The sequence below is a fragment of the Lynx canadensis genome, chromosome A2 (genome assembly GCF_007474595.2).
Source record: "Lynx canadensis isolate LIC74 chromosome A2, mLynCan4.pri.v2, whole genome shotgun sequence".
Classification (NCBI taxonomy): Eukaryota; Metazoa; Chordata; class Mammalia; order Carnivora; family Felidae; genus Lynx; species Lynx canadensis.
The window spans coordinates 20,666,123-20,688,923 of NC_044304.2; the positions used below are offsets into that span (position 1 = coordinate 20,666,123).

Genomic DNA, 22,801 nt, shown 5'->3' on the forward strand with positions numbered 1-22,801 from the left:
ACGTGTCAGGCTAGTCCACTTCCTGTCACCTCTGCTACTGCGATCCCAGGTGTGCCATCATCCTGGCATCTGCCCCAGCCTCGACCCCACACGGTAGCCTGAGAGAGCTTTTAAAATTATAAAGTGTATTATGTCCCTCCCCTGCAGAGAACTTTCCTGGGCCTTCCAGTGGCACTAGGATTAAATTCCAGCTTGTTCACACAAGCTGACCATATTCTCTGCGGTCGGGATCCCATCCCACCTCCGTTCTCGATTTGTTCACTCTGCTTCATGCGTTGATGCACTCTCCTAGGCCTCAGACCTCCCAGGTGCGCTCCAGCTTCTGGGCCTTGCTGTTAGCCATTGTTTCTTCCCCGGATTTTTCTAGCCTGGATCATGGCATGGCTGCCTCTCTTTACATAGGTCAAGAGTCCTGAGGAGACCTTTCCTGAGCCCCGGGATAAGGCAACCCAGCCCCTCTAGTGTTCTCACTGTCACTTGACCTCCTATTGTGCTGCCCTTCCAAGCACCGGTCACTACCTGCAGTGACTTTCCCCTGTTGATCATGTGCTCTGTCTCCTCACTTCTATATCCCCAGTGCCCAGCACAGTACCTGACACACAGCAGGCACTGAGCAAGTGTGTGTTGAATGAAAGGGGGTTTTCTTCACTGTAGCTGCCATAATAAAACACCCCAGACACCAGGAGACATCCATTTCTCACAGTTCTGGAGGCTGGGAAGGTCAAGATCAAGGTGCTAACAGATTCAGTTCCTGGTGAGAGGCCTCTTCTTGGCTTGCAGACTATTCTCTTCTTGCCATAAATTCACATGACCTTTTCTCAGAATGTGCAGAGAGAGGTCTTCTTCCTCTTTCTCTCAGGCCACTAATCCCACCATGAGGGCCTCACTTCATAACCGAATCTAATTATTTTCCAAAGGCCTGCACCTCCAAATGTCACCACACTGGGGTCAGGGCTCTAATACATGAATTCAGAGAGTACACATTCAGCCCATACCAAATCTACTTCACTGGAAAACATAGGTGAGCTGAAAGAACCCCAAGCAGCTGGAGGACAAAGACAATGCCCGGCCTTGCTCCCCTCTCTTAGCTCTAGTAGGGCAGCTGTGGATCTCTCCTCCCTGGAGACAGTTGTACTGGCATTCCTGCCTGGGGCGCACCCTTCTCCAGGACTGGCCCTAGAGAGGGGCTGAGTTCTGGTTCCATCAAATAAAGCCACACATCTAGGCAGCCGCTGGGCACGATGGGAGGCAACATCACCTCGCAACCACCACACAGTTCCTTTCTGCTCAGGAAACATGTCTCACTTGCTTTCCCAGCCCTGTTCCCACATGAGCGGCTGGGCTTTCCCATTGTTCCCCCCCCCCCCCAACTCACCCCGTGTTCCCACGCCGGGAACTCCCTCCACCTCTTTTCCTCCCAGTGTGACTTGTTCCTCCAGCCTGGGTAATGTTTCTCTCTGAATACTTAGCAAGACTTCCCTTCCTTCTCATAATACCCAGAGCCAGCTGGGTCAACGAGCTTGGTCACCTTCCTTCTCTCCTCACTGCTACTCGGGGTTACGAGAACAAAGGATGGTGGTACCATCTGCAGGAAGTGGGTGGGATTCATGAACTGCTTAAAAATGAGAAGCTGGGCTTCTAATAGGGTCTTGAGTGTAGAAATGTGTGATACCATAGAAATCTTCCAAGAATATGGAGACGTCAGGAGCATTACAGTATCCTTGAGGGAAAAGATAGTTGTCGTCGTTGAGCTGAGTTGTTGTCATTGAGTTGTCATTTCCAATCTTAGCGGGGAGAATTTCCTTACATTTAAGTTTTCCTCTATCAGATTTCCCTAAGTCTTGTGCCCAGACCTCTGTTTGTCTAGTATTCACTGCCCCATGACAGCAAAAAGCACAGGAGGCAACACCAGGGTCCTGCTCCCAGCTTTCTGTGCCCCTGATTCAATCACATCTGCCTCCGAAACCCGTTCAGTGCTCCAGGTGGAGGGTCAGTCTCTGGGTACAGAGATGAAAAAGCAAAGCCACATCAGCATGAGCCCCTTACCTAATAATGATGACTGGGGGCTGCTAGGTTTCTCAGACCTTCACACACGTTAGCACCAAGCCTTCTAACAGCCTGCAGAGTAACCCCGGCCACCCCTATTTACAGATGAGCAAACTGAGGCTCCAAAGGGGAGGTCGCCCACCGCCCAAGATAATCCAAATGGCAGAGCCAGTACTTAGCCCAGGTGAGCTGACTTGAGTGCCACTCTTCCCCAGCCTTACAGAGCCAGGCCACAGCTGGTGCTCATGCTCCACGTCCAGCAGTGCAGAAGAGAGGGCCTGGAGCCAGCCACGGGTGCCCTTCTTGAACACAGCGCCATGGCAGTCCCTCTCAGCAGTCCCACCCAAGCCCAGGACTTGGGATAATGGAGCTCTGTCCCTTCTGATCCTGGGGACAACAGCAGAACTTTTTTCTGTAGGTTGAACCTAGGGCCATGTATATTCAGACTCACTTAAGCCAACAGTCATTCTACCATAGCCCCCATGCTTCATCTCTAAAATGCTCTTCTGAATCTGAGGCCCCAAAAGAACCAGAACTGTGAGCATGAGGTAGGTGGGTACATGAAGGTTCCGTCTGGGAACTGCCTGAGGACAGACTCAGCTGTCCTGAGATATAGGCAAATAGTGTCCCCTGCATGCAAAACATGGGGCCCTGGATTGGGCCCTGCTTCCCGCTCCTAGGTGTGGCCGGAACAGCCTAAGAGCTGTTTGGCAAGGGCCTCCCCTAGACTCCAGCCTGAGTGAAAGTTCTTGTTCTCTTTTCTCCCCAGGCACAGGCCAAGGAAGTACGTGGGGCCATGCCATTCCTTCTGCCTGCTCCTCCAGAAGCTGAGAGGCCCTCTCAAGAGGCAGGATAGAGCCCATGTGGGACTTTTTTTTTTTAAGTTTATTTTGAGAGAGAGTGGTGGGGGGGTAGGGGAAGAGAGAGAGGGAGAGAGAGAATCCCAAGCAGGCTCCGTGTTGTCAGCATGAAGCCCAATGCAGGGCTTGATCCCCACAAAAACCGTGAGATCATAACCTGAGCTGAAAACAAGAGTCAGATGCTTAACTGTTTGACTGAGCGACCCAGGCTGTCCTATGTGGGACTTCTGACTGGTAGATCAGACCTTTCTGTCTTTCCAGCTGGAAAGCAGGTAACAGAGGCCACCAGCCTGCCATAGGAGCCCCTGTGCCCAAGTCAGAAAGAGGAAGGTGGCCCATATTTCTTTCCCAATTATGCCCTGGAGCGGGGGGCAAAAGCAGCACCCCACCCCCTGACCCCAGGGCTGCCCACAATCAGGCTGCAAGACCAGCCAAGACTGTGGCCAGCTCCAGTCTTCCACCCTAAGAGTCCTGGAGCAACTGGGCTGGCCTCCAACCATCCCGAGCCAGCCAAACTGCTTCCACTCTGCTGCCACCCCAGGTCCCAGCTCCAACTTTCTGGCTGTACATGTCTCTTCTCCTCAAAAGGTAGGCTCAGCTGTGGGGACAGTGAAGCAGCAACCCAGGACAAAGCAACCTCCAAGGCTCCAGGCCTGACATGACCCACAACTCCCCACACACTTGAGTGCAGACTCTATCAGTCTGTCTCCAAACACTGGTCATTGGTGCTTCGAGCAATGTCTGGAACCCTACACTGGATATAAAAACTAGAAATGCACACACATACTTCACCCTCATCAGATGTGGCTGTGTCTCCCACCTAAATGCAATCAGCTGTGAAAGGCAAGGGCAGGGAAGGCAGGCCCACTTTTGTAGCCAGGTCGTGGCTCACCCAGGTGTCCCTTTGATGTCAGAACAGAGACCCAGCATGCACTCTAGGTGAAAACAGAAGGGGACTGGCTGTGAGCTCACTCTAGAATCTTCTGTGGCTCCCAGCTCCTTGCTTTGGGGAGCTACCCGAGGGCCTCTCCCCAGCCTGGGCCAGCCTCTTAGGCACAGCACAGGCATGGCCACCAGAGGGCACAAATGTCCCTCTGAACTCCCGACAAAGCTTTCCCCCTTGGCTTGGGAATGAATGCTCCCCAGGGCTGCTGCTTCTCAGGACTTTGCCAGGGGGCAGAAATGAAGCAGGTCTGAGGCACCCAGGTGGCTCAGTCAGTTAAGCATCAGACTTTGGTCATGATCTCGTGGTGCTCCTTCACGATCTAATGGCACTTCAGATCCTCTGTCCCCCTCTCTCTCTGCCCCTCCCCCACTCCCTCCCCCCACTCCCAACCCCTCTTGTGCTCTCCCTCTCTCAAAAGTAAATAAACTTTAAATATATAAGTATAATATTAGTATTATATAAGTATAATATATAAGCATATATTATACTTATATACTTATAAGTATATAATATATAAGTATACTTATATGTTATACTTATTATATAAGTATAATATATATACATATATATTATTTAATTTGTATTTATTTTTATATTATTTAATTATATATTATATTTTATATTTATAAAATATATTTTATATGTTATATTTTATATATTTTATATTTATTATTTATTATTATTTATATTTATTATTATTATATATTTATATATTATATTTTATATATTTATAAATTTTATATTATTTAATTATATATTAAGTTCTCTGCCTTCAAGCCATTTTCAGTCCTGCAGGTGTGGGAGACAGATCCTGAGACCAATATACAACAGAGAGGTACTGACCCAGCCTGGGGACAGCAGGACACATGGGGAGGGGTTAAAAGGGGCAGGAGACCCAGCCTGCTTTCCAGACCAAGCAGCTGCCCTTAGCAGCTTCCCTCCCCTGCAGACCTGTGTCCTGTGGGCCCTCCCTTTTTCTCCTTTCAATTTCTCTCAAATCACCTCTTGTCCCTCCTCACTTTAGGAAGGAAAGCCTGGCGAATTCTCCCTTCTTTCCTCCCACTCACACCTTCAGTGAGCTCAGGGTTAGCCATTCAGCCTACTAGTAGCATTTATTGAGCATCTGCTATATGCCAGGGGTGGGAGTTGGGGAGGCAGAGCAGTGGTGTTGCAGGGCCAGCAGGCCCGGCATCCCAGGCAGACAGGCAAGGTGTAGGAGGCTTGGGGTGCTGGGCGGTCACTCTGCCGTCGTGGGGCCCCGGCAGAAGTTCTGGTTATAGAAGTGCTGGTTGTCCCTGGTCAGGGCCGTGCCCAGCTGGGCCCAGAAGCTGCGCTGGCCACTGGGCTGGTGGGGCCAGAGGAGGACGCTCTGGCGGCAGAGGCGCTGGCGCAGCCGCACATAGCGGGAGCGGTGGGCGTCGGGGCGCAGGATCACCAGCACCACAACGTCCTTGCGGTCCTCCAGCAGGCGCTGCTGGGCCAGCAGAAAGCTGGCGCGCAAGAGGCCGCTGACCCTGTCTGTGTGGGCCAGCACAAACAGCATCTTGCGGCTGCTGTAAACTGAGGCCCACAGGTTCTCAAAGAGCGTTTTACCGGGTAGCCAGTCACGTTCCTCCAGGCACAGGCGGAGCGCTCGGCGTCCACGGCGCTCCTCTAGCCGTACCCGCAGCTCGTTGTACACCCAGTCGGCCACCGCGCTCTGTGCCTTGTCGAAGACCACAAAGGCATCGTAGGGCAGGGCATCCGCGCCCTGCCGCCGCCCCCGCCGGGGCAGCCAGGCCAGGCACAGGTGGAAGCAGTACCAGAGGTCCCAGCCACAGAGGTGGTGCAGCATGGGCACGGCCAGGCCCAGGGCCACGGTCAGCAGTGAGAGGCCAAAACAGTCCCAGGAGAGGGCCTCATCCAGGCAGAGGCGCAGATCCTGCGCAAAGATGCTGCGGCCCTGGAGCTGACCTGGACTGCCACACTTGACGTGGCCTGGCAGGCCGGGCACTGCAGCCTGCACCTCCAGCAAGAAGTCCACGAAGGCCGCCCCACAGGCGCAGTGCAGGGGGTTGCCAGTCACATCTAGGACTTTCAGGGTGCCCGCTAGAGAACCAAACCAGGAGGGCTCCACCGTCTTGAGGGCGTTGGCACTGAGGTTGAGCTCTCGCAGCCTTGTGGCCAGAGCAAAAAAGCTGGAGGCCACGAAGCTGATGCTGTTGCTGCTGAGGTCCAGCCTCTGGAGCTGGGTCCCGTTAGGCAAGCTGCCGTTGCTCAGGGCCTTCAGCTGGTTTCCCGCCAGGTCCAGGGCTTCCAGCCTGGGGAGGAGGACCAGGCTGCTCCAGTTGAAGAAAGCCAGATAATTGTCACGGAGACGCAGCAGCCGCAGGCTCTTGGGGAGGTTGTCCAGGGTGCGTGGCAAGAGGGTATGCAGGCGATTCTGGGACAGATCCAACCGGACCAGGCTCCTCAGGCCTCGGAAGAAGCGGAGATACAGGTCTCCCTCGGCCCACATCCGGCTCAAGGCATTGCCACTGAAGTCCAAGGCCCGCAGCGAGGCGCTGCAGAGCTGCTGGGACACACGGCTGTGGATGTCGTTGTGCGCCAGGCTGAGATAGCGCAGGGCCGGCAGCTGTGCCACAAAGCTGAGGTTGTGACCCACGCCCTGCATGCTGAAGGGCTGGCTGTTGTAGCTGAGGTCCAGGGCCTCCAGCCGCGGCAGCTCCGTGAAAGAACGCCCATGGTACAGGTCCAGCTTGTTATGGGACAGGTCCAGCACCTGCAGGCTGGTCAGCGGCATAAATTGTGAGCCGTTGACTGCCTGCGAGATGCTGTTGCGGCTCAGGAGCAGGCACTGGAGGCGCGAGAGCCGGGCAAACATCTCTGGCTGGATTGTCACTAGGTTGTTCCGTGACAGGTCCAAGGTGAAGTTGAGGGTCTTGCAGCCTGGCATGAAGCCCTCGGAGCTAGGGGTGCCCGGTGGGCCCAGAGCTAGGTCCCCAGATGGCAGCCGGACTCTCTCCCCACCATCCACCTCCCCCGTGGCAGCCGCCAGCTCCATGGCTCCACTTATGCGGTTGTCTGACAGGTCCACGTATCGCAGGCCAGGGAAGGCCCCGAAGATGCTGAGCTGGGCCTGATTGATGAAGTTCATCTGCAGGTGCAGACTCTGGAGCATGGGCAGGTGGACCAGTGACCGGAGCGTGGTCTTGCTGAGCGAGCGGAAGAAGATGCCATGCATGTCCAGCTGCTGCAGGGAGAGCAGGCTCCCGAAGGAGGGCGCCAGATGCAGGTGGGCAAAGGACACCTTCTTGTGGTAATTGAAAGACAAGTTGAGTCTGCGCAGCTGGGTCAGGCCCTGGAAGGCTGTGGTTTTGGTGATGCAGTCGTATAGGAAGTTCTCACTCAGGTCCAGCACCATGAGGTTGCCCAGGGCATGGAACCATCTGGGGTTCAGGTTGTAGAGAGAGCTGTCCTTCAACACCAGGCCTTCGAGGTGGCTCAGGTGGCTGAAGGTGTCAGGGTGCAGGTGCGGGAAGCCCTTGGGGCACTCCATACAGGGGTTGCGGGCGTGGTCACAGCGACGGCAGTTCCCACCCACATCGAGCACACGCAGGGCGGTCAGGTTGGCCAGGTCCTCAGGTGCCAGGGTGATGATGTGGTTGTAGGACAATAGCAGGTACTCCAGGCTGGGGGGCAGGCCGCGGGGCACCGCAGTGAGGTTGTTGTACTTGAGTGACAGGTGTGTAAGGTTGCCCAGGCCAAGGAGGGCACCCGGGGCCACCTGCAGGGCTTGCGGGCAGGGGTTCTTGTAGTAGCAGTTGCCATCCAGGAACAGGAAGCGCAGGGAGTGCAGCCCTGCGAGGTTGGCAGGGTCCAGCACCAGGATGTTGGTACGGCTCAAGGACAGGGACACGAGGGAACTGGGCAGGGCGGGTACTGTCGTGATGCTGTTGTAGCTCAGGTTCAGCTCTTCCAGGGTGGGCACGGCCAGGAAGGTGTGGGGCTCAATGGTCATGTGACAGGGGAAGTGCATGGGGCTGAGGCTGGCAGGTGGGCAGTTCCATTTGAGGTTGAGACGCCGCAGGCTGGACAGGTGGACAAAGTCGGAGTCGTGGAGGTGGTGGATGCGGTTGGAGTACAGGGAAAGGCTGGTGACGTTACCACGGGGCGCTGCTGCCGAAAAGTGGGGCACGGACTTGAGGAACAGCCAGTCGCAATTCACCAGGCCGTGGCGCTGGAGCTCACAGGGCAGGAAGGCAGGCAGGGTGCCCTGGGCCAGGGCCACGGCCAGCGCGGCAGCCTGCACCAGGAGAGACAGGGGGTGCAGGGCGCCACGGCAGGGGCCCTGCGGGACTGTGAGTGTGCAGCCCCAGCCCAAATCCACCTGCCCCCCTTCCTGGGGTCTCCCAACAGGGCTCCTAAACCCTCTCCCCAAGCCTTCCCCGGGGAGGCTCTTGCCTCTCTGCCCAGCACCCACCCCACTTCTAGGCCTCACGGAGAACTTAGACTCAAGTCTCAGACCCAGCCTTCAACTCAGAACTGCTTCTGCAACCTGGAATCCAGAATCACGATCTAGAAATTTTACTCAAAACCAAACCCCAGCCAGACAGGAGAGCCAGGCAGGCAGTCAACAGGCCCACCAGGTTCTCCCTGACTTTCCCTTTTCCTTCCTCAGAGGTCATTTCTCTTCCTTCCTGAGCAAGGAGTCATCTGGCTCCCTTCCATGCAGCCACCCTGAAAAGCCCCCTGTGTCCTCCACCAACCTCCCCCAACTCCTCCCTCTCCCTTTGGCCAAGTCCCAGGAAGGAATGAGGGTCTTCTGCTGGGGTCCAGGCTGAGGACCACCCAGGGCCCTGGCTGGGATGGGCACTGCCCAGCTCTTCCCCCTCTACCCACCTCTCCCAGCCCAAGCACTCAACCCACTGTAGGTCAGAACAGATCAGAGGGGGTGGGCAGCAACGGGCCAGACAGGGCCTAGTCCTGTCGTGTCCACCTTGCTTGTAGCCCCCTTGCCTCCACTGATTGAAGCCCTAGGCCTCAGCCTTCTTATCCACACAATGGGTTTGGGTCTCATTGCCTAGAGAAAGGCGCCTGGTCTGATATCTTCAGGGTTCAGTGAGTGTCCCCAGGGCCAGGTTGGGGGATAACCCCCTTCACTATTGTCTGCAGCCACCAAACCCGCCTCTTCCTCACCACTTCCCACTGCCCCCCTTCCCTGGGGGCCTGAGGGCTGCTGTCCTACCATGACAGGGAGTAGGGGCTTCTCCAGAGGGTCTGGATGGCAGACTGGGCAGCGATGGCAGAGAAGAATGCCTGGAGCTCACAGACCCTTCCCACAGTGTAGGCTCAGAGAACAGAGGAAGTGAGAATTTAGAAATAACACAGTAGCCCCCTCCCTCGCCCCCATCCTGCCCACAGCGAGAGGTGGTGGGTGGTGTGGTGAGTCAGAGGCCATTTGCATAGGCAGACACAGACAGCCCCTTCACTCCTTCCTCTTTCCACTCCCCCACTGCCCCCCACCCTATCCCAACAGTGTGCCACAGCTGGAGAGGGCCTCACACCTGTTATCAGGGAGAGACGGAGGCCCAGAGCCCAGCGTCAGGCCAATGAGAAACTGGAATTGAGGGCAGTGCTGGACGTGGGCTGGGCGTGCTGACCCGATGTCAGGGCACCCTGTCCCAAGAAGACTCTCACCCTCACACCTCAGCCCCTCGGCCCCTGCCCCAAAGGGAGCTCTCTCGGGCCAGTGGTTCCCACATCTGCCCTTTTCCTGTCCCTGCGGCCCCGTCCCCAGAGCTCCACAGGGCCTGACATACCCGGGAGCACAGCAGCATTGGCCCCAGCCAGGCTGCACCTGCCTCCACCACAGCTAGCCACTTCCTCCAGGAGCAGGGCCTCCTCATCTGCATCCCCAGTGTGCCTGGGGGCCTGTCCAAGCACCTACCCCACCCCACAGCTGGGCCAGCTGGGTGGATCTTCACATGCTCCCTCTGACCCAGTAGATCATAACAGGCCCAAAGTCTCAGGGTGACCTGGGCCCCTCAGCAAGTCTTGTTGGCTCCACCTTCAGAATCTGCCCATCGCCCACCATCTCCACATTCACCGGCCTGGCCTGAGCCGCCATCATCTCTTCCTAGACCAGTGCAGTTACCACCAAGTCGTGGGTTGCCCTGCTTCTGCTCTCCTACCCCACAGCCTATTCACATTGAGCCTCTAAGTCACGTTACGTCCTTCCTCTGCTCAGACTCCTCCTTGGCCCTTTCTGGAATCAAAGGCACAGTCCACATAATGGCCAAAAAAGTCCTATGGGATCTGGCCTCCCATTGCCTCCCTGACTGGTCTCCACCCACACTGGCCTCCTTTCTCTGGCTTGAATAGTCCCATGCAGTTTCCCACCCCAGGGCCTTTGGACTTACTGTTCGCTCTGCCTGGAAGCTCTTTTCCTAGATATTCACATGGCCCCTTCCATTGCCCCCTTTATATCTCAGCTCACACATTACCCTCTGGAGGCCTTCCCCAACCTTCTTTTACACCTCTCACCCTGGATCTGGCACTCCTAAGCCCCTTTTACCTGCTGCTTTTCTTCGTCCTAAGTTTTTACCTGCTAACACGTCATACCATTGATTTTCCATGGTTTCTTGTAGTTTGTCTTATTCCCCTGCTGGAATGTCTGCTTCTTAATGGGAAGACTCTTTTTGTCTGTATACCCAGGGCCGAGAGTGCCCAGAACAGCATAAGGTGGTCACGATTTGCTAAGCCCATGAGTCTCCAGCACTCAGCTCTAGGCAGGCACAGAATGTCTCTGAATGATGGCTGGATGAATTAATGAATGAACAAATAGGGCTTTGGCTTGGGCTAGATACCTGCTACCCTTGCTTTTCCATGCCCACCTCTGGGTGGCTATCCTGGAAGGTAGGTTCCAGGCTGCCAGGCATCCAGCTGGCACACAGGCCCAGGGCTTTAGCAGTGTGGGAGTGATGGCACGGTCTTCCTGCCCACCTAGGAACCAGTGTTTGGGGATGGATGAGGACAGGCCACCCTCTCTAGATCCTAACTAGGGTTCCAGCTCTCCTCTTTGTAATTCTAGGGTCTTTAGTAGGGGCTGGGAAAGGCCTCAGGGATGGGACACTCCCCTGAGCCCCAGCCCAAGATGTGCTCCCCAAAGAAAGGACAGTGCCCATTCAGCAGCTGAGTCCCAGCCACTGACCCCTCATGTCTCCATCCCTACACACCTCCCACCTGGCATAGGAGGGGTCTCCCACCCCCTTCTCAGGTACAGACTGAATTTCTGGCTCCCACTGAATCCCAAGCCTAAAGAGTCCCTCCCAGAGACCCTGGGACCAGGGAGCCAGACCCTTGTGGGCAGAAACGCAAATATGAGGGAGAGGGCCAACGAGCTGACAGGTCTGCACGCACACACACACGTGTGGACTGGAGACACCAAGATCCAGAGGTCCAAGATCCATGCCGCAGCCCCAAAGAGGCCAGGAAGCCCAGCAGGCAGAATGTACCCAGTGTGGCAGACTGAAGAATGCCCCAAGGAGATCCACATCCTAATCCCTAGAATCTATGAATATGTTACTATACAGGATAAAAGGGGCCTTGCAGGTGGGAGGAAGTGAAGGATCCTGAGCGGGGAGAGTATCTGGAAAGCGGGGAGGTGAATATAATCACAAGCATCTTTGAGACAGAGGCACAGGGGGTCTGACTACTGAAGGAGGCATGTGACCGGGAAGCAGGATCGGAGATACCACCTCTCTGGTTTGAAGATGGGAGCAGGGAATGCAGGCAGCCTTTCAAGCCGGACAAGGTGACAGATGCTCCCCCCCCTCCTCCCAAAGGAACAAGTCCTGCCAGCAACTGGATTTCAGCCCTATCAGACTTTGACCTTGTTAGGTTCACAAGAAGTGCTAAGATAGTAAATATGTGGGGGTTTAAGCCACTAAGCTTATGGTATTTTGTTACAGCAGCCACAGGACACTAATACACCCAGATGCTCCATATCACCGTGAAGGTGTGCCTGCCTTTTGGGCCAAGCTCCTGTCAACAAGGGGACCTGTGTGAGGCTTGGGTTCTCACGCACACAGACATACGTCTTCCCATACACCTGTAGCCAGGAGTGCTGGAGCCCCACCTAACAGGCTCACAGACCCGCTTCGAAGGTGAAAGCATGCAGTTATATACACGGGGCCTCCCGATTCCCAGTGTCAGAGGCGGATCCCTCAGGGCCAGACTCAGGTGTTGATTTAAAAATATTTTATTCTTTAAAAAATACAGCATTCAACCATCTTATTCTGCAGGGACACCCTACCCCAGCCCTGACTAAACCCACCCCTGTGGCCAAGGCTTCTGGGATGTGCTAGGATCCTAGTCTCAGTTCCCCTGGGGGCCAAGCTCATTCTAGGCTCCCTACCCAGCGCCCTTGAGCCAGGCAGGCAGGGTCCCCAGACCCCCTGGGCACACAGATGAGAGGCAGGGACAGCAACAGGGGAAGGTCACAAAATGCCAGCTCCAGTGGCTCTCAGAAGCTGCAAGAGTGTTCTGTCAGCAGCCCTCCTGCCCCACAAGAAGCAACCCTCCCCTGGAGCCCAGGCTGGGAAGGAGGCAGGTGGCCGGGAGCGGTGGGGCACACAGCCCCACAGTCCACATGCCGGGCAGCTCAGGTCCAGCCACCTAGCTGTCATCCCCGTTCTCGCCAGGACCACGGATGAGGCGCTTGTGGCCCCGCTTGCCCCCTGGGCCCTTGGGCTTGGCGAAGGCCTGCTTGAAGGCGTGTTGTTTGGGGTGCACCTCGTCGTAGAGGAACTCGGCTGTCAGCTCCGCCCCATCTCCAATCTCAATCTGCATGGGGCAAGGCAGTGGTCTGGTGGGGGGCCCCCGACACATACCACCCTTGGTCACCTCCACTCCTAGGGCAGCCCCTTGACCTCTCACACTCTAGCCTTGGGGTCTCCTCCCAGATCCCCCCACCTGAAATGCCACCTCCAGGAACACATTGCTGGGGCCCACTGCCCTGCACGCCTTGGTGACACCCTATCTGCCTTTCAGACCCTGGGAGAGCAGAGTCATGGGCAGCCAAGACAAGGGCTTGTCCATGCCACCAGTCAGATGGGCATCTTGGGAATGCATGCTACTACCCCTTGGGCCTCATCCACGTCCATCCCACAAGGCAATAATGACCCCTGCCCTGCCACTGTCTTGGGACTCCAATGCCCCATGTGGAGGGTGGTGTTAAAGGCCCCTTGGTTGATGAGGCTCTGGGGAATGGGCACCCACCTTCTTGGAGATCTCCAGCTGGAAGTCCTGCTCCACGGAGTCGAGGAGGCGACTCTTACAGCTGGAATAGAGCATGCGCTCCTTGATGCTGCACTTGTACCCCGGCATCGAGTAGATGAACACTGTGGGGGATGGGGACGTGAGCAGAGGCTGGGGGACCTGCTGACCCACGCCCCCTGCAGCAAGCCCACCCAGCCATAGGCCAGTGCTGCTTCTATTCAGCCATGGGCGTGGGGGCGCTGCTGTGGCCACTCACCCACAGACTCAAGGTGGTCACCCTCATGGGTGTGCTTGTAGAGGAAGAAGTGGTAGCGGGCAGCATCTCGGGGCACCCTCGAGGGCAGCTGGGCCACTTCCGTGGGCTCTGTGTGCACCAGCTCAATGGTCTCCCGCTCCAGGTCCAGCTTCTACCAAGGGTAAGGGCGAGGTGAGGGCCTGAGCAGCAGAGGGCCCGGACCCACCCTAGCAAACAAGAAGTCCCCAAGGTGACAGGCAGGAGTCTGACTGTGGTCTCCCTTTCCCAGGATTCCCCACCTCAGTGGCCATCCACCATGGGGTCCCCGCGAAAAGGCCACTCCTGAGCCCCCACCTCTGCCTTTGAAAGCTCTACGAGAGGAGAAAGTCCCACCAGGGGCAGTGGACAGGACAGTGGGGAAGGTCTCCACCTGAGGGAGAGGCCTCTTGGGGGACACATCATTTTGCTTGGAATGGGGAAGTCTAGGAGCACTTGGCTAGCTCAGTCAGCGGAACATGTGACTCGATCTTGTGAGTTCAAGCCCCACGTTGGGGCTTTAATGTTTTTACTTATTTTTGAGAAAGAGAAAGAGCACAAGCAGGGGAGGGGCAGAGAGAGAGGCAGACACAGAATCTGAAGCAGGCTCCAGGCTCTGAGCTGTCAGAACAGAGCCTGACACAGAGCTCAAACTTGTGAACCGCGAGATCATGACCTGAGATGAAGTCGGACACTCAACCGAGCCACCCAGGACTCACAGGCATAGGGCTTACATTAAAAAAAAAAAAGAAGGCGTACCTGGGTGGCTCAGTTAGTTAAGCGTCCTCCTCTTGATTTCTTTTTTTATTTTTTTAATGTTTTATTTAAAATGAGTGGGGGAGGGGCAAAGAGAGGGGCAGAGAGAGAGAGAGGGGGACAGAGGCTCCAAAGCAGGCTCTGTGCTGACAGTGGAGAGCCCCATGTAGGGCTCGAACTCATAAACTGCGACATAGTGACCTAAGCTGAAGTCGGATACTCAACTGACTGAGCCACCCAGGTGCCCCCCCCTTTTTTTCAATTGTGTATTTATTTTGAGAGAGCGAGACAGAGAGAGAGACATAGCACATTTGAGCAGGAGAAGGGCAAAGAGAGAGAGAGAATCCCAAGCAGGTTCTGCACTGTCACTGTGGAGCCCAACGAGGGGCTCGAACTCACAAACCATAAGATCATGACCTGAGCCAAAACCAAGAGTTGGATGCTTAACTGACTGAGCCACCCAGGCGCTCCCTGACTCTTGATTTAAAGTCATGATCTCACAGTTCAGAAGACTGAGCCCTGTGCTGGGGTCTGTGCTAACAGCACAGAGCCTGCTTGGGATTCTCTCTTGCCCTCTCTGCCCCTCCCCTGCTCATGCATGCATGAGCACGTGCTTTCTGTTTCAAAAATAAATACGTAAACATTCAAAAAAAAAGAAAAAGAAAAAGAAAGAAAGCGGGAAGCCTAGGCCACTGGAGCAGAAAGACCCAACCTGGGGAAGGGGGCAGTCAGGGGAGCTGCAGAGGGAGTCTAGGACAGGAAGGGGCTCAGGTCTGAGGAGTCAGTGTGAACTCCAGGCTGAGTACGTGTACACAGTAAGAAGGGCAGAATGAGGGACAGTGTCTCACACATGTCCCTGCATGTGAGCAAGGACTGGGCAAGGCAGGGGAACACATTGCATCTACTGTATGAGGCGTCTGTACTCAAACAGGAACAGGGAGCGACAGGGGTGCAGGAGGGGGGAGAGTGGGTCCCCACAAGTACATAGGTGAGCTGAAGAGGACAGACTGGGTACTGAATGCACATCTGTGCACATGTCTGAGCAAGAGCAGAGGAGGGGCACGGTGTGCCCTGCATGTGTGCCTGGGGCAGGGACAGGCACCCACCAGCTGGATGTAGTTGATGGTCTTCTGTTTGAGCTGCTGAAGTGCCCTCTGGGCTGCCGGCTGCAGTGGGAAGGTGAGGCCCTGCAGGGTCTGGTGCTTGCTCTCCACGCTGATCTCCGTCTTCACCTGGGGACGAGTAAAGAGTGAGTGAGGCCCTTACCTGCCTAACCAGGGTGTAGCCCCACTGGAGCACAGGCCCGGCCAGCTGGGCCTAACGTTACCTGGAGGGCCTCAGGGTGGGACTTTTGACCATTGGTCTGGTGCACCCACCTCGTTAATACGGATCTGCTGAAGCTCTCTCTCAGCTGAGGTCAACGGGGCAGGCGCTGCACAGGACGAGAGGTGCTTCTGGTACCCAGCAAAGGAGAGGTCATCCTGGCCAGTGGATGCAGAAGCATAAATGGGCACCTTGGGTTGCTGGGCTGGCAGAAGCCCACTGAGCACCCCAGCTTGCAGCCCCTGGACTTTCCCAGCCCTCTCCACTCCTCCCCAAGCCTGGCACCCACTTCCTATGAGACCCTGCATAACATCCCACACTCTGTGGGCCTGTGATCCCAGCTTGGTGGGGCCTGGCCTAGGGAGCCTACCTTCACAGTCCCAAAGAGCTCATCCTTGATGTGGCCGCCCCCAAACTCCTTCTTCACTGTAGCCCGTGTGGCTGCATACAGCATCTTCAGCCGCACCTGAAGGACAGGAGCTAAGCTGTGAGACCCATCCGGGCAGCGCTGTCTCTCTAGAGAAGCAGGCCAGAGCCTCTGGGTGGGGACCAGGTCATCGCTTTGTGCCCATATACCCAGCAGAGGGCGCAGCAGGGTGCGAGGACAAGAGTGGGTGGAGCCTCCCCAGCCCAACATCTCTGCCTCCCAGAGCCAGGCTGAGGTGGCTGGGGGGCCTCTGGGAGACATCGGGCTCCAAGCACAGGGCCTTGTCCTGTTTCAGACTCTGAGGCAGAACCTGGTATCTCTCCCCTTGGACTTCCCAGGGCAGGGTCTTGTTATTTCATTCAGATCCAGCTTCCCCTCTCCCCTGGTCTGGGAACTGGGCAGGGATCCCTAGGACTCACAGGAGAATTGTCAGGTGACCAGGCGAGGAAGAGCCACTCGAAGCCCTGGGCGTTCTGCGAGTCCAGGCGGTAGAGCAGATAACAGGGCTGCTGGGCATCCAGCAGCGGCAGCACGGCCCTGTCGTAGTCCTGGTCCCAGCAGCCCGCCAGCTCCCGCGAGGCACCTAGCACGAGCTGCTCTGGGGGCAGAGGCCGGGTGAGCCAAGGAGTAGCCATCTCCCATACCCACCTCAGACCGTGGGCCTTCTTGGCTGGGGCTCAGGTCTGCCGGCCACTCCACCCACCTTTCCCTGGAGCCCCCAAGTCCCTGAAAGATGAGGCTACGTGACTGAATCTGCGAACAAGCGAACGAATGAATGAAGCACAGAGCTGCCAGCTATATGAACGCACACACATATGCACAGAAATGGCCTCGAGAATGCTCCCACAGGTAACTAAGCACGGACAAACACGAGAAGACATGTGGCTGCACTGCCCACAGCCACCAACAATGCAGTCCCCTCACAATCACCCACACACTCAGACCCACCCCACTGGCATGGCTGCTCAGGCACAGCCCCACTGTGTCACTTCCTGCTCCCCTCCTCCCTTGGCCTAAGATTCTAGGGGAACCCGCAGCACACCATTCTCAGAACAACTGTGCTGAGGGAGGTGGGGCCTAGCCTCAGGCCACAGGGACCTGCCAGAGCAAAAGCATGTGGGAAAGAGGGAGACAGGGGCTCTTATCAGATACTATATAAATCCGTACCCTGTTGCCACTGGCCAGCTGTAGTCCCCTCCCCCCCAAATTAACAAACCTCTTAACGCCTGGGGTCAATAGGCCGGCCACCTCCCTGGCTGGTGCACACTGGCTGAATGGGCCATTGAGGCTGGACATATATTTGACCTATCCACCCACAGGGTCTTGGGTGGGCACCCAACATCAGCCCAGGGGTGCACAGTCCCAGGGTGGCAGAAGACCTGGGCAAGCGTTAATCAACACCTGGCCAGGGGGTACCTGACCACCAGGCCCTCCTGATGAGGGCCAAACATGCCAGGCCCACCAGCCCAGCTGCCTCTCTGCAGGCCTCGGACTCCTTGCCTATCCTCCTAGAACTCAGATGGGGTCAAGGGTGAAAACCAGCAGGCAGTCGGCCCAACAGTACTGCCAACAGTGTTTAATTTGTTGCCAACATTTTCAAAATGGGAAGTTTTACATAATAAGTGGAATTAACGGATACTCTAGAAGGAGCTCAAGCCTCACTCAGTAGGAGATGGGCAGTGGCTCCCTGTCAAGGTGCCTGAACCTTCCTGGGGACTCCCAGGTGCCCCAACAACTAAAATGCAGAACAGAGATAAGAACCCACCTAGAGATTCCTCCTGGTAAACATTAGTAGAGGTGTCCTGTCTGGGAGGCGACAGGGAAGGCTGAGAGCTAAGGTTGATGAGTCTATCTCTTCAGGGGGCAGGGAGGCTGTGGCCTGTCACCACGGGAAGCCTTCATTCTTGACCTACTACAGTGACCACGACCTGACCTCTGAGGGCATCTGAACTTGGGGACCCCGGACAAAATCCAGCACAGCTCTGGCACTAAAGTCTGGGGTGAATTCTGGGTCTGGGTAGAACTTGCTTTGTACCAATTCAATGGGTGAAAAGTTAGCTGGGCACCAAGCCCATTTGGGGGGGTGGCCCTAAAGGGCCCACTACTGCTGGCTACCAAGGATTCATGGGGCGCCCAGCCCACACCCAGTGTCTGTACCCATCACCTCTAGGGACAACCCTTAGCACGAAGGGAAGGGGAGGAGTCGCCACCAAGCCTCAGCCTCATCCTCTACCTCCCCAAACCCTCCCCCCACTTCAAGCCTCAGCTCAAGCTCACCCACTCCCACCCCAATATGAGGAGCACCCACCCTGTGCAAACCTCAGGTTCCCAGTGTCCAGGCCAAGGCTCGGCCAAGGCTCAGCCAAGCCTGGAATCCCCCGGTCATGTTGTCAAACCAAGCTGGGCATGAGTCCCTTTGCCCTGTTGTAGGGGCACTTCCCAAGGGCAGGGCCCCAGCTTCTCCTTGGGACTCCCCCCCCGGCCACGCCAGCCTACCGATCATAGAGGGAGGTGAGTGGCACTCGCCACATGGGGCAGTGCCTGGCCTCACTGATCTCCTGCTCCCATGCCCAGCATAGCATCCTGGCTAGGCCTCTGACCCCCACATAGCCTCTGGGGAGGTGGACAGGACCTCTGGGCAGGGCCCTCCTTGCTGTCGTCCCAGCTTTTATTTCTTGTTCTGTGTAACAGGGGTAATGATCATGCCCACCAGTGACGCTCTCCTACAAAGCACCTCCAGTCCCCAGAGGGAGCAAGTGAGGTCCTGAAGGGGCTAGAGGCAAATGTCCCGGCAGCTCCCAGAGAAGCAGCTGGGTCTAGCCCCCCACCTATGCCCTAGCTTATGAAAGGGGGCAGTATGGGGCACTCACCGTCCTCAATGACGACTTTGATGAGCCGGATAGAGCCAGCCCGTGCCTTGGCGAAGAATTCCTTCAGCTCTTCGGTGGCTACAAGAACAAGAAACATGGTGAGGGATAAGCAGGCAGCGTGAGCAGGGTGGACAGGGACACGTTCAGGGCCTGCTCTGTCCTGTGGGGTCTGGTGGTGGAGCTGGGAGCCGGGTTAAATATGGCCCCCCCATGTGACTGGGAACCTGACACGGTCCACAAACATAAGCTCCCAAATTTAGCCAGCAGTGTGGCCTGCTGGCTGAGATAGCTCTGGTGACAGGGTAGGCAGGGATAGGCCAGCACATTCAAGGATGGGGCAGGCTCTGGGCCAGGCCAGGCTAACCAGAGTGAATGGCCCCCAACTGTCCCCTGTCCCCTAGGAAGGCCCAGCACTGAAATGGCCTCTGACACTCCCAGTTCTGTCATATCCACAAACACAGAAATACATGAACACATACCCCCAGTATGCACTGACCACTATGTCCGTTAACACACACATGCAATCACACGCACACATACACGCACACGTGCACCACCTGTTGCATGTGCCATCAGGTACGTGCTCAGTCCAGCACATGTGAATGTAACACATAAACATCTATGTGACACAGTGGAGGAGAAATGCAAATACCCTCACACATGACAACATAATCAGCTGGTCAAACATAAATGGACACACACATTTCGACACACAAACATACACAAGAACACAGTCCCCAGAGTGCTAACAAACACATAGGCAAATGCAGAACCCAGCTAAGATCTGTCCAGGCAAGAAGATGTACAAAGCATACACACAAACACACACGCATGCACACCCAGCCCACCAGCCAGGCTGCCTAACCCTGAGAGGTCCTGAGCCCAGCCCTAGCACAGCCCTGCCCTAGCACAACCCTGCTAGGGGCACTAAGTCCCCAGCCCTTAGGCAGTCCAGAATGCTCCTAGAGGAGGAATGGCAATCAGGAACTCTCCAAAACAGACCCTGTCTTGGTCCTTGGGGCACAGCTGGAAGATGACAGCCAATGACCAAGGACCCAAACACAGAGGTGAGACCAGGAACGTCACAGATCTACCAGTGGTAAAGACACAGAAACCAAAGTTCAAGTGAGGAGGGGCCCGACTTGGGTCTCTATGTGTGCTAGGGCCAGGCCAGCATGACCTTGAGGCTATCCAGGGGTCAGAAGAATTCTGCAGGAACACAGCTGGAGAGCTGAGGTCAGAGAGTATTTATAGGGCCCAGACTGGGCAGCTTGAGGGCAGGGGGTGGGGGCCTTTAGGAAAACAAACTCTGGTCATGTCCTCAGGGGCCCCTCATGCAGGGTGACCCTGAGCCTGAGAAGTCAGGCTGTGTACCATCCTCCATGGCCTCTGGGGGAGCAGGGTCCCAACCAAGTACCATGGCATGGAGACACAGTCCCACTGGGCGAGGACAGGGCTGCTTATCAGCAGACCCCAAGCAAATCCCTGAGGAAAAGCCTGGCCTCTGGGTCTCCACCTTTCCCATAGTTGTGTGTGACCTCTGACCTCACTGAGCCTCAGACTCATCTATACTGTGGAGCTAATACTCTCAAGGTGCAGAGAGCTGTGCTAAGGAGTAGATGGGAAAAAAATGCTCAGTAGTGCGGACTTTACCAATAATTGTTAAATTTAAAATTTTACTACTGTAAATTTACTACTGTAATGATGGCAGAGCAGGCTGTGCTGAACTGCCCTTTCCACCTGCTCAGACCTTCTGGGAGGGAAAGCCAAGAAGCTCCCCTAAGGGAGAGGCTGCCACGCCCCTTCTAGAGTTACTAAGACAAAGTGACACCCCAGTAGTGGAAGAGACATTCCCCGCCCCCCACCCCATGACTCCTCAGCCACCATCAATAATCCAGAGGCCAGGCCTGGGACACCAGAGCCTCTATCATCAAAGATTCATGCTCCCCCCACCCCCACCCTTCTGCCTCTGCTGCCCTGCCCTCCCCTTACCCCATAGCCTCAAGTTACAAGTCCCTCCCTCCCCCCCCCCCCCCATCCCTCGCCCTGCTCTGAGGTCACCAGATCCACAGGTATGGCCACACTGGGCTGGCATCTGGGCATCCAGGGCAATCGATCTCAGCTTCCACCTCCCCAGGCCAGAAATGGGAAGGAGAGAGCTGCTCATGGGCACTTCCCAGTGATCCCCTAGCCAGGCCTGTCTCACCATGTGGGAAATGAAGGAGTGAGGCAGAGCCCTGGCCACAGGACCTGTCAGCCCTGAGCAGGGAGCAGGGGCCACAGCTTCCGATCTCCTCCAGATGGAGGCAGCAGCAGTGACCAGACAAAGGGGAAGGAAGGGGCAGGTCCAGGGGGCAGTGTTCCCTTCTGTGGGCTGAGTCATGAAGCCACCCCTCCAGCTCCTCCAGCTCTTTCTGGAGAAGCTGGCCCACCTGGTAGGAGGCTGGCCCTGACCCAGACTCTGGCCTTTTCTGGTCCTGTGGGGCGGGGCCAGGGAAACCCTCTAGGCGGTCTAGCCACCAAGCGGCCACAACCACAAGCCAAGTCAAGATCCAGGCAGTCAGGCTGGTCGATGGTGGTGGTGTCCCCGGGCTGGGGATCCTGGTGTGGTGGGAGGAATGGCTGATGGCCAAACCACCAGGCTGTCTGGGCAAGCAGCCTGGGCTTTTCCCACAGGCCAGGAAGTCCTCCCAGGCTAGGGACAGAGCGGAACACTGAGGCCCCGGAGGGGTCAGGACACCTGGCTCCTGCTTCTCCCCAGCCAGTGTAAGGAGGAAACTAAGCCCTTGGGGAATGGGATGATGCTCTAGGCTGGAGAGGCTTGGGGTAGGGAGAGCTGGCCTGGAGTCTCTAAAGCCAGGACCCTCCTCACAAACCCCATATTTGGACTCTTTTCTCTGCCTTCAGCCTGGAGCTGGCACCTTCTAACCCTAGCTGGGGCAGACTCAGGAGATCAGAGTGGAAAATGGTAGGGAGGTCAGAGGTCAAGGTCAGATTGGCAACTCTCCCCATCCCACTCTGAAGGCCCTGTCCCAGGTTTTCCCCAGTCTAGCTTGCTCAAGTATGTGAGGGTCCAGGGAGGAGTCAAAGGTCAGGGACCCCTCCTCATACAGACACAAACCCATACAATCCTTACACAGACACATCTGCTACATGCATCCATGGTAACAAATGCACATTGAGATGTACTCAAACTGTGCACACAGACACCCACAGACATGTGCACACAGTCACAAAACACTGATGCCTAAAGATGGTTCCATGCGACAGTGTCCATTCAATCAGCTATTAGTGCATGTGCATGAATGACCCTAGACATACACAAGCAGTCACATCCAGATGTGCACACCCAGGACTGTACACACAAGTGCACATGCGTGCACACTCCCCCAGATGTGCACATCCGGGTACACCCACCCCCAGAAAGGAACAAAAATATATAGAAAGGCACACACAAGCACATCCACGCTCAGATGGGCACACAGATATTTCCACTACAGCTGTGTACATGCACACCCACTCCCAACTATGCACAGTAAGTCGCACGCCCCCATATGTGCCCACCCCAGGCGACCGCCGGCTGCAAAAGAGAACAGGAAGCTTCCCTAGGCTGGTGCCAGGGAGGAGAGAATGGCTGAGCGCCGGGGAGGGGGCGCAGCCTCGAGCGGATACCCTCGGCTCCCTGGCCGCCCACCATCCTCCCTCACCGTGGATGCCCGTCTGGTGCGCCATGGCTCCGTGCCCCGCTCCACCAGCGCCCTTGGAGCCCTCGGCTCGGCCCTGGACCCGCTCCACTCGCCTGGACCCGGAGGAGGAGGAGGAGGATGTGCCGGCGGCCGCCCAGCCTCGCGCAGCTTCCCGGGCGGTGCCGCAGGACCCGGCCCAGAGCGCCCCGCCCCCGACGGGCGAGGCCGGGAGGGGGCGGGGACTCGGGGCCGCGCGTGCGCGCACCGCGCGTCTTGTTCCGGGTGAGACTTTCGCGCGGAGTTGATCGGCGTGTCCGCGCGCCTGCGCGTGCCTGTTTGTGGGGAAGAACGGGGC

The 22,801-nt window shown here is 56.5% G+C and overlaps 2 protein-coding genes across 2 annotated transcripts; both read right to left on the reverse strand.

Annotated features, from left to right (window-relative positions):
- Positions 1-4,938: 4,938 nt before the first annotated feature.
- Positions 4,939-11,982, reverse strand: TLR9 (toll like receptor 9). The gene is made up of 2 exons (XM_030306919.1): positions 9,080-11,982; positions 4,939-8,182 (listed from the first exon to the last, which is right to left on the reverse strand). Exons 1-2 carry the CDS (start codon positions 9,080-9,082, stop codon positions 5,090-5,092), a joined length of 3,096 nt encoding a protein of 1,031 aa, XP_030162779.1. The 5' UTR covers positions 9,083-11,982; the 3' UTR covers positions 4,939-5,089.
- A 96-nt stretch (positions 11,983-12,078) lies between these two features.
- TWF2 (twinfilin actin binding protein 2) lies at positions 12,079-22,609 on the reverse strand. The gene is made up of 9 exons (XM_030306935.1): positions 22,468-22,609; positions 18,761-18,838; positions 16,310-16,488; positions 15,834-15,929; positions 15,517-15,621; positions 15,247-15,372; positions 13,370-13,520; positions 13,114-13,235; positions 12,079-12,678 (listed from the first exon to the last, which is right to left on the reverse strand). The coding sequence occupies exons 1-9, from the start codon at positions 22,490-22,492 to the stop codon at positions 12,511-12,513; spliced, it is 1,050 nt and encodes a 349-aa protein (XP_030162795.1). The 5' UTR covers positions 22,493-22,609; the 3' UTR covers positions 12,079-12,510.
- Between the last annotated feature and the right edge of the window lie 192 nt (positions 22,610-22,801).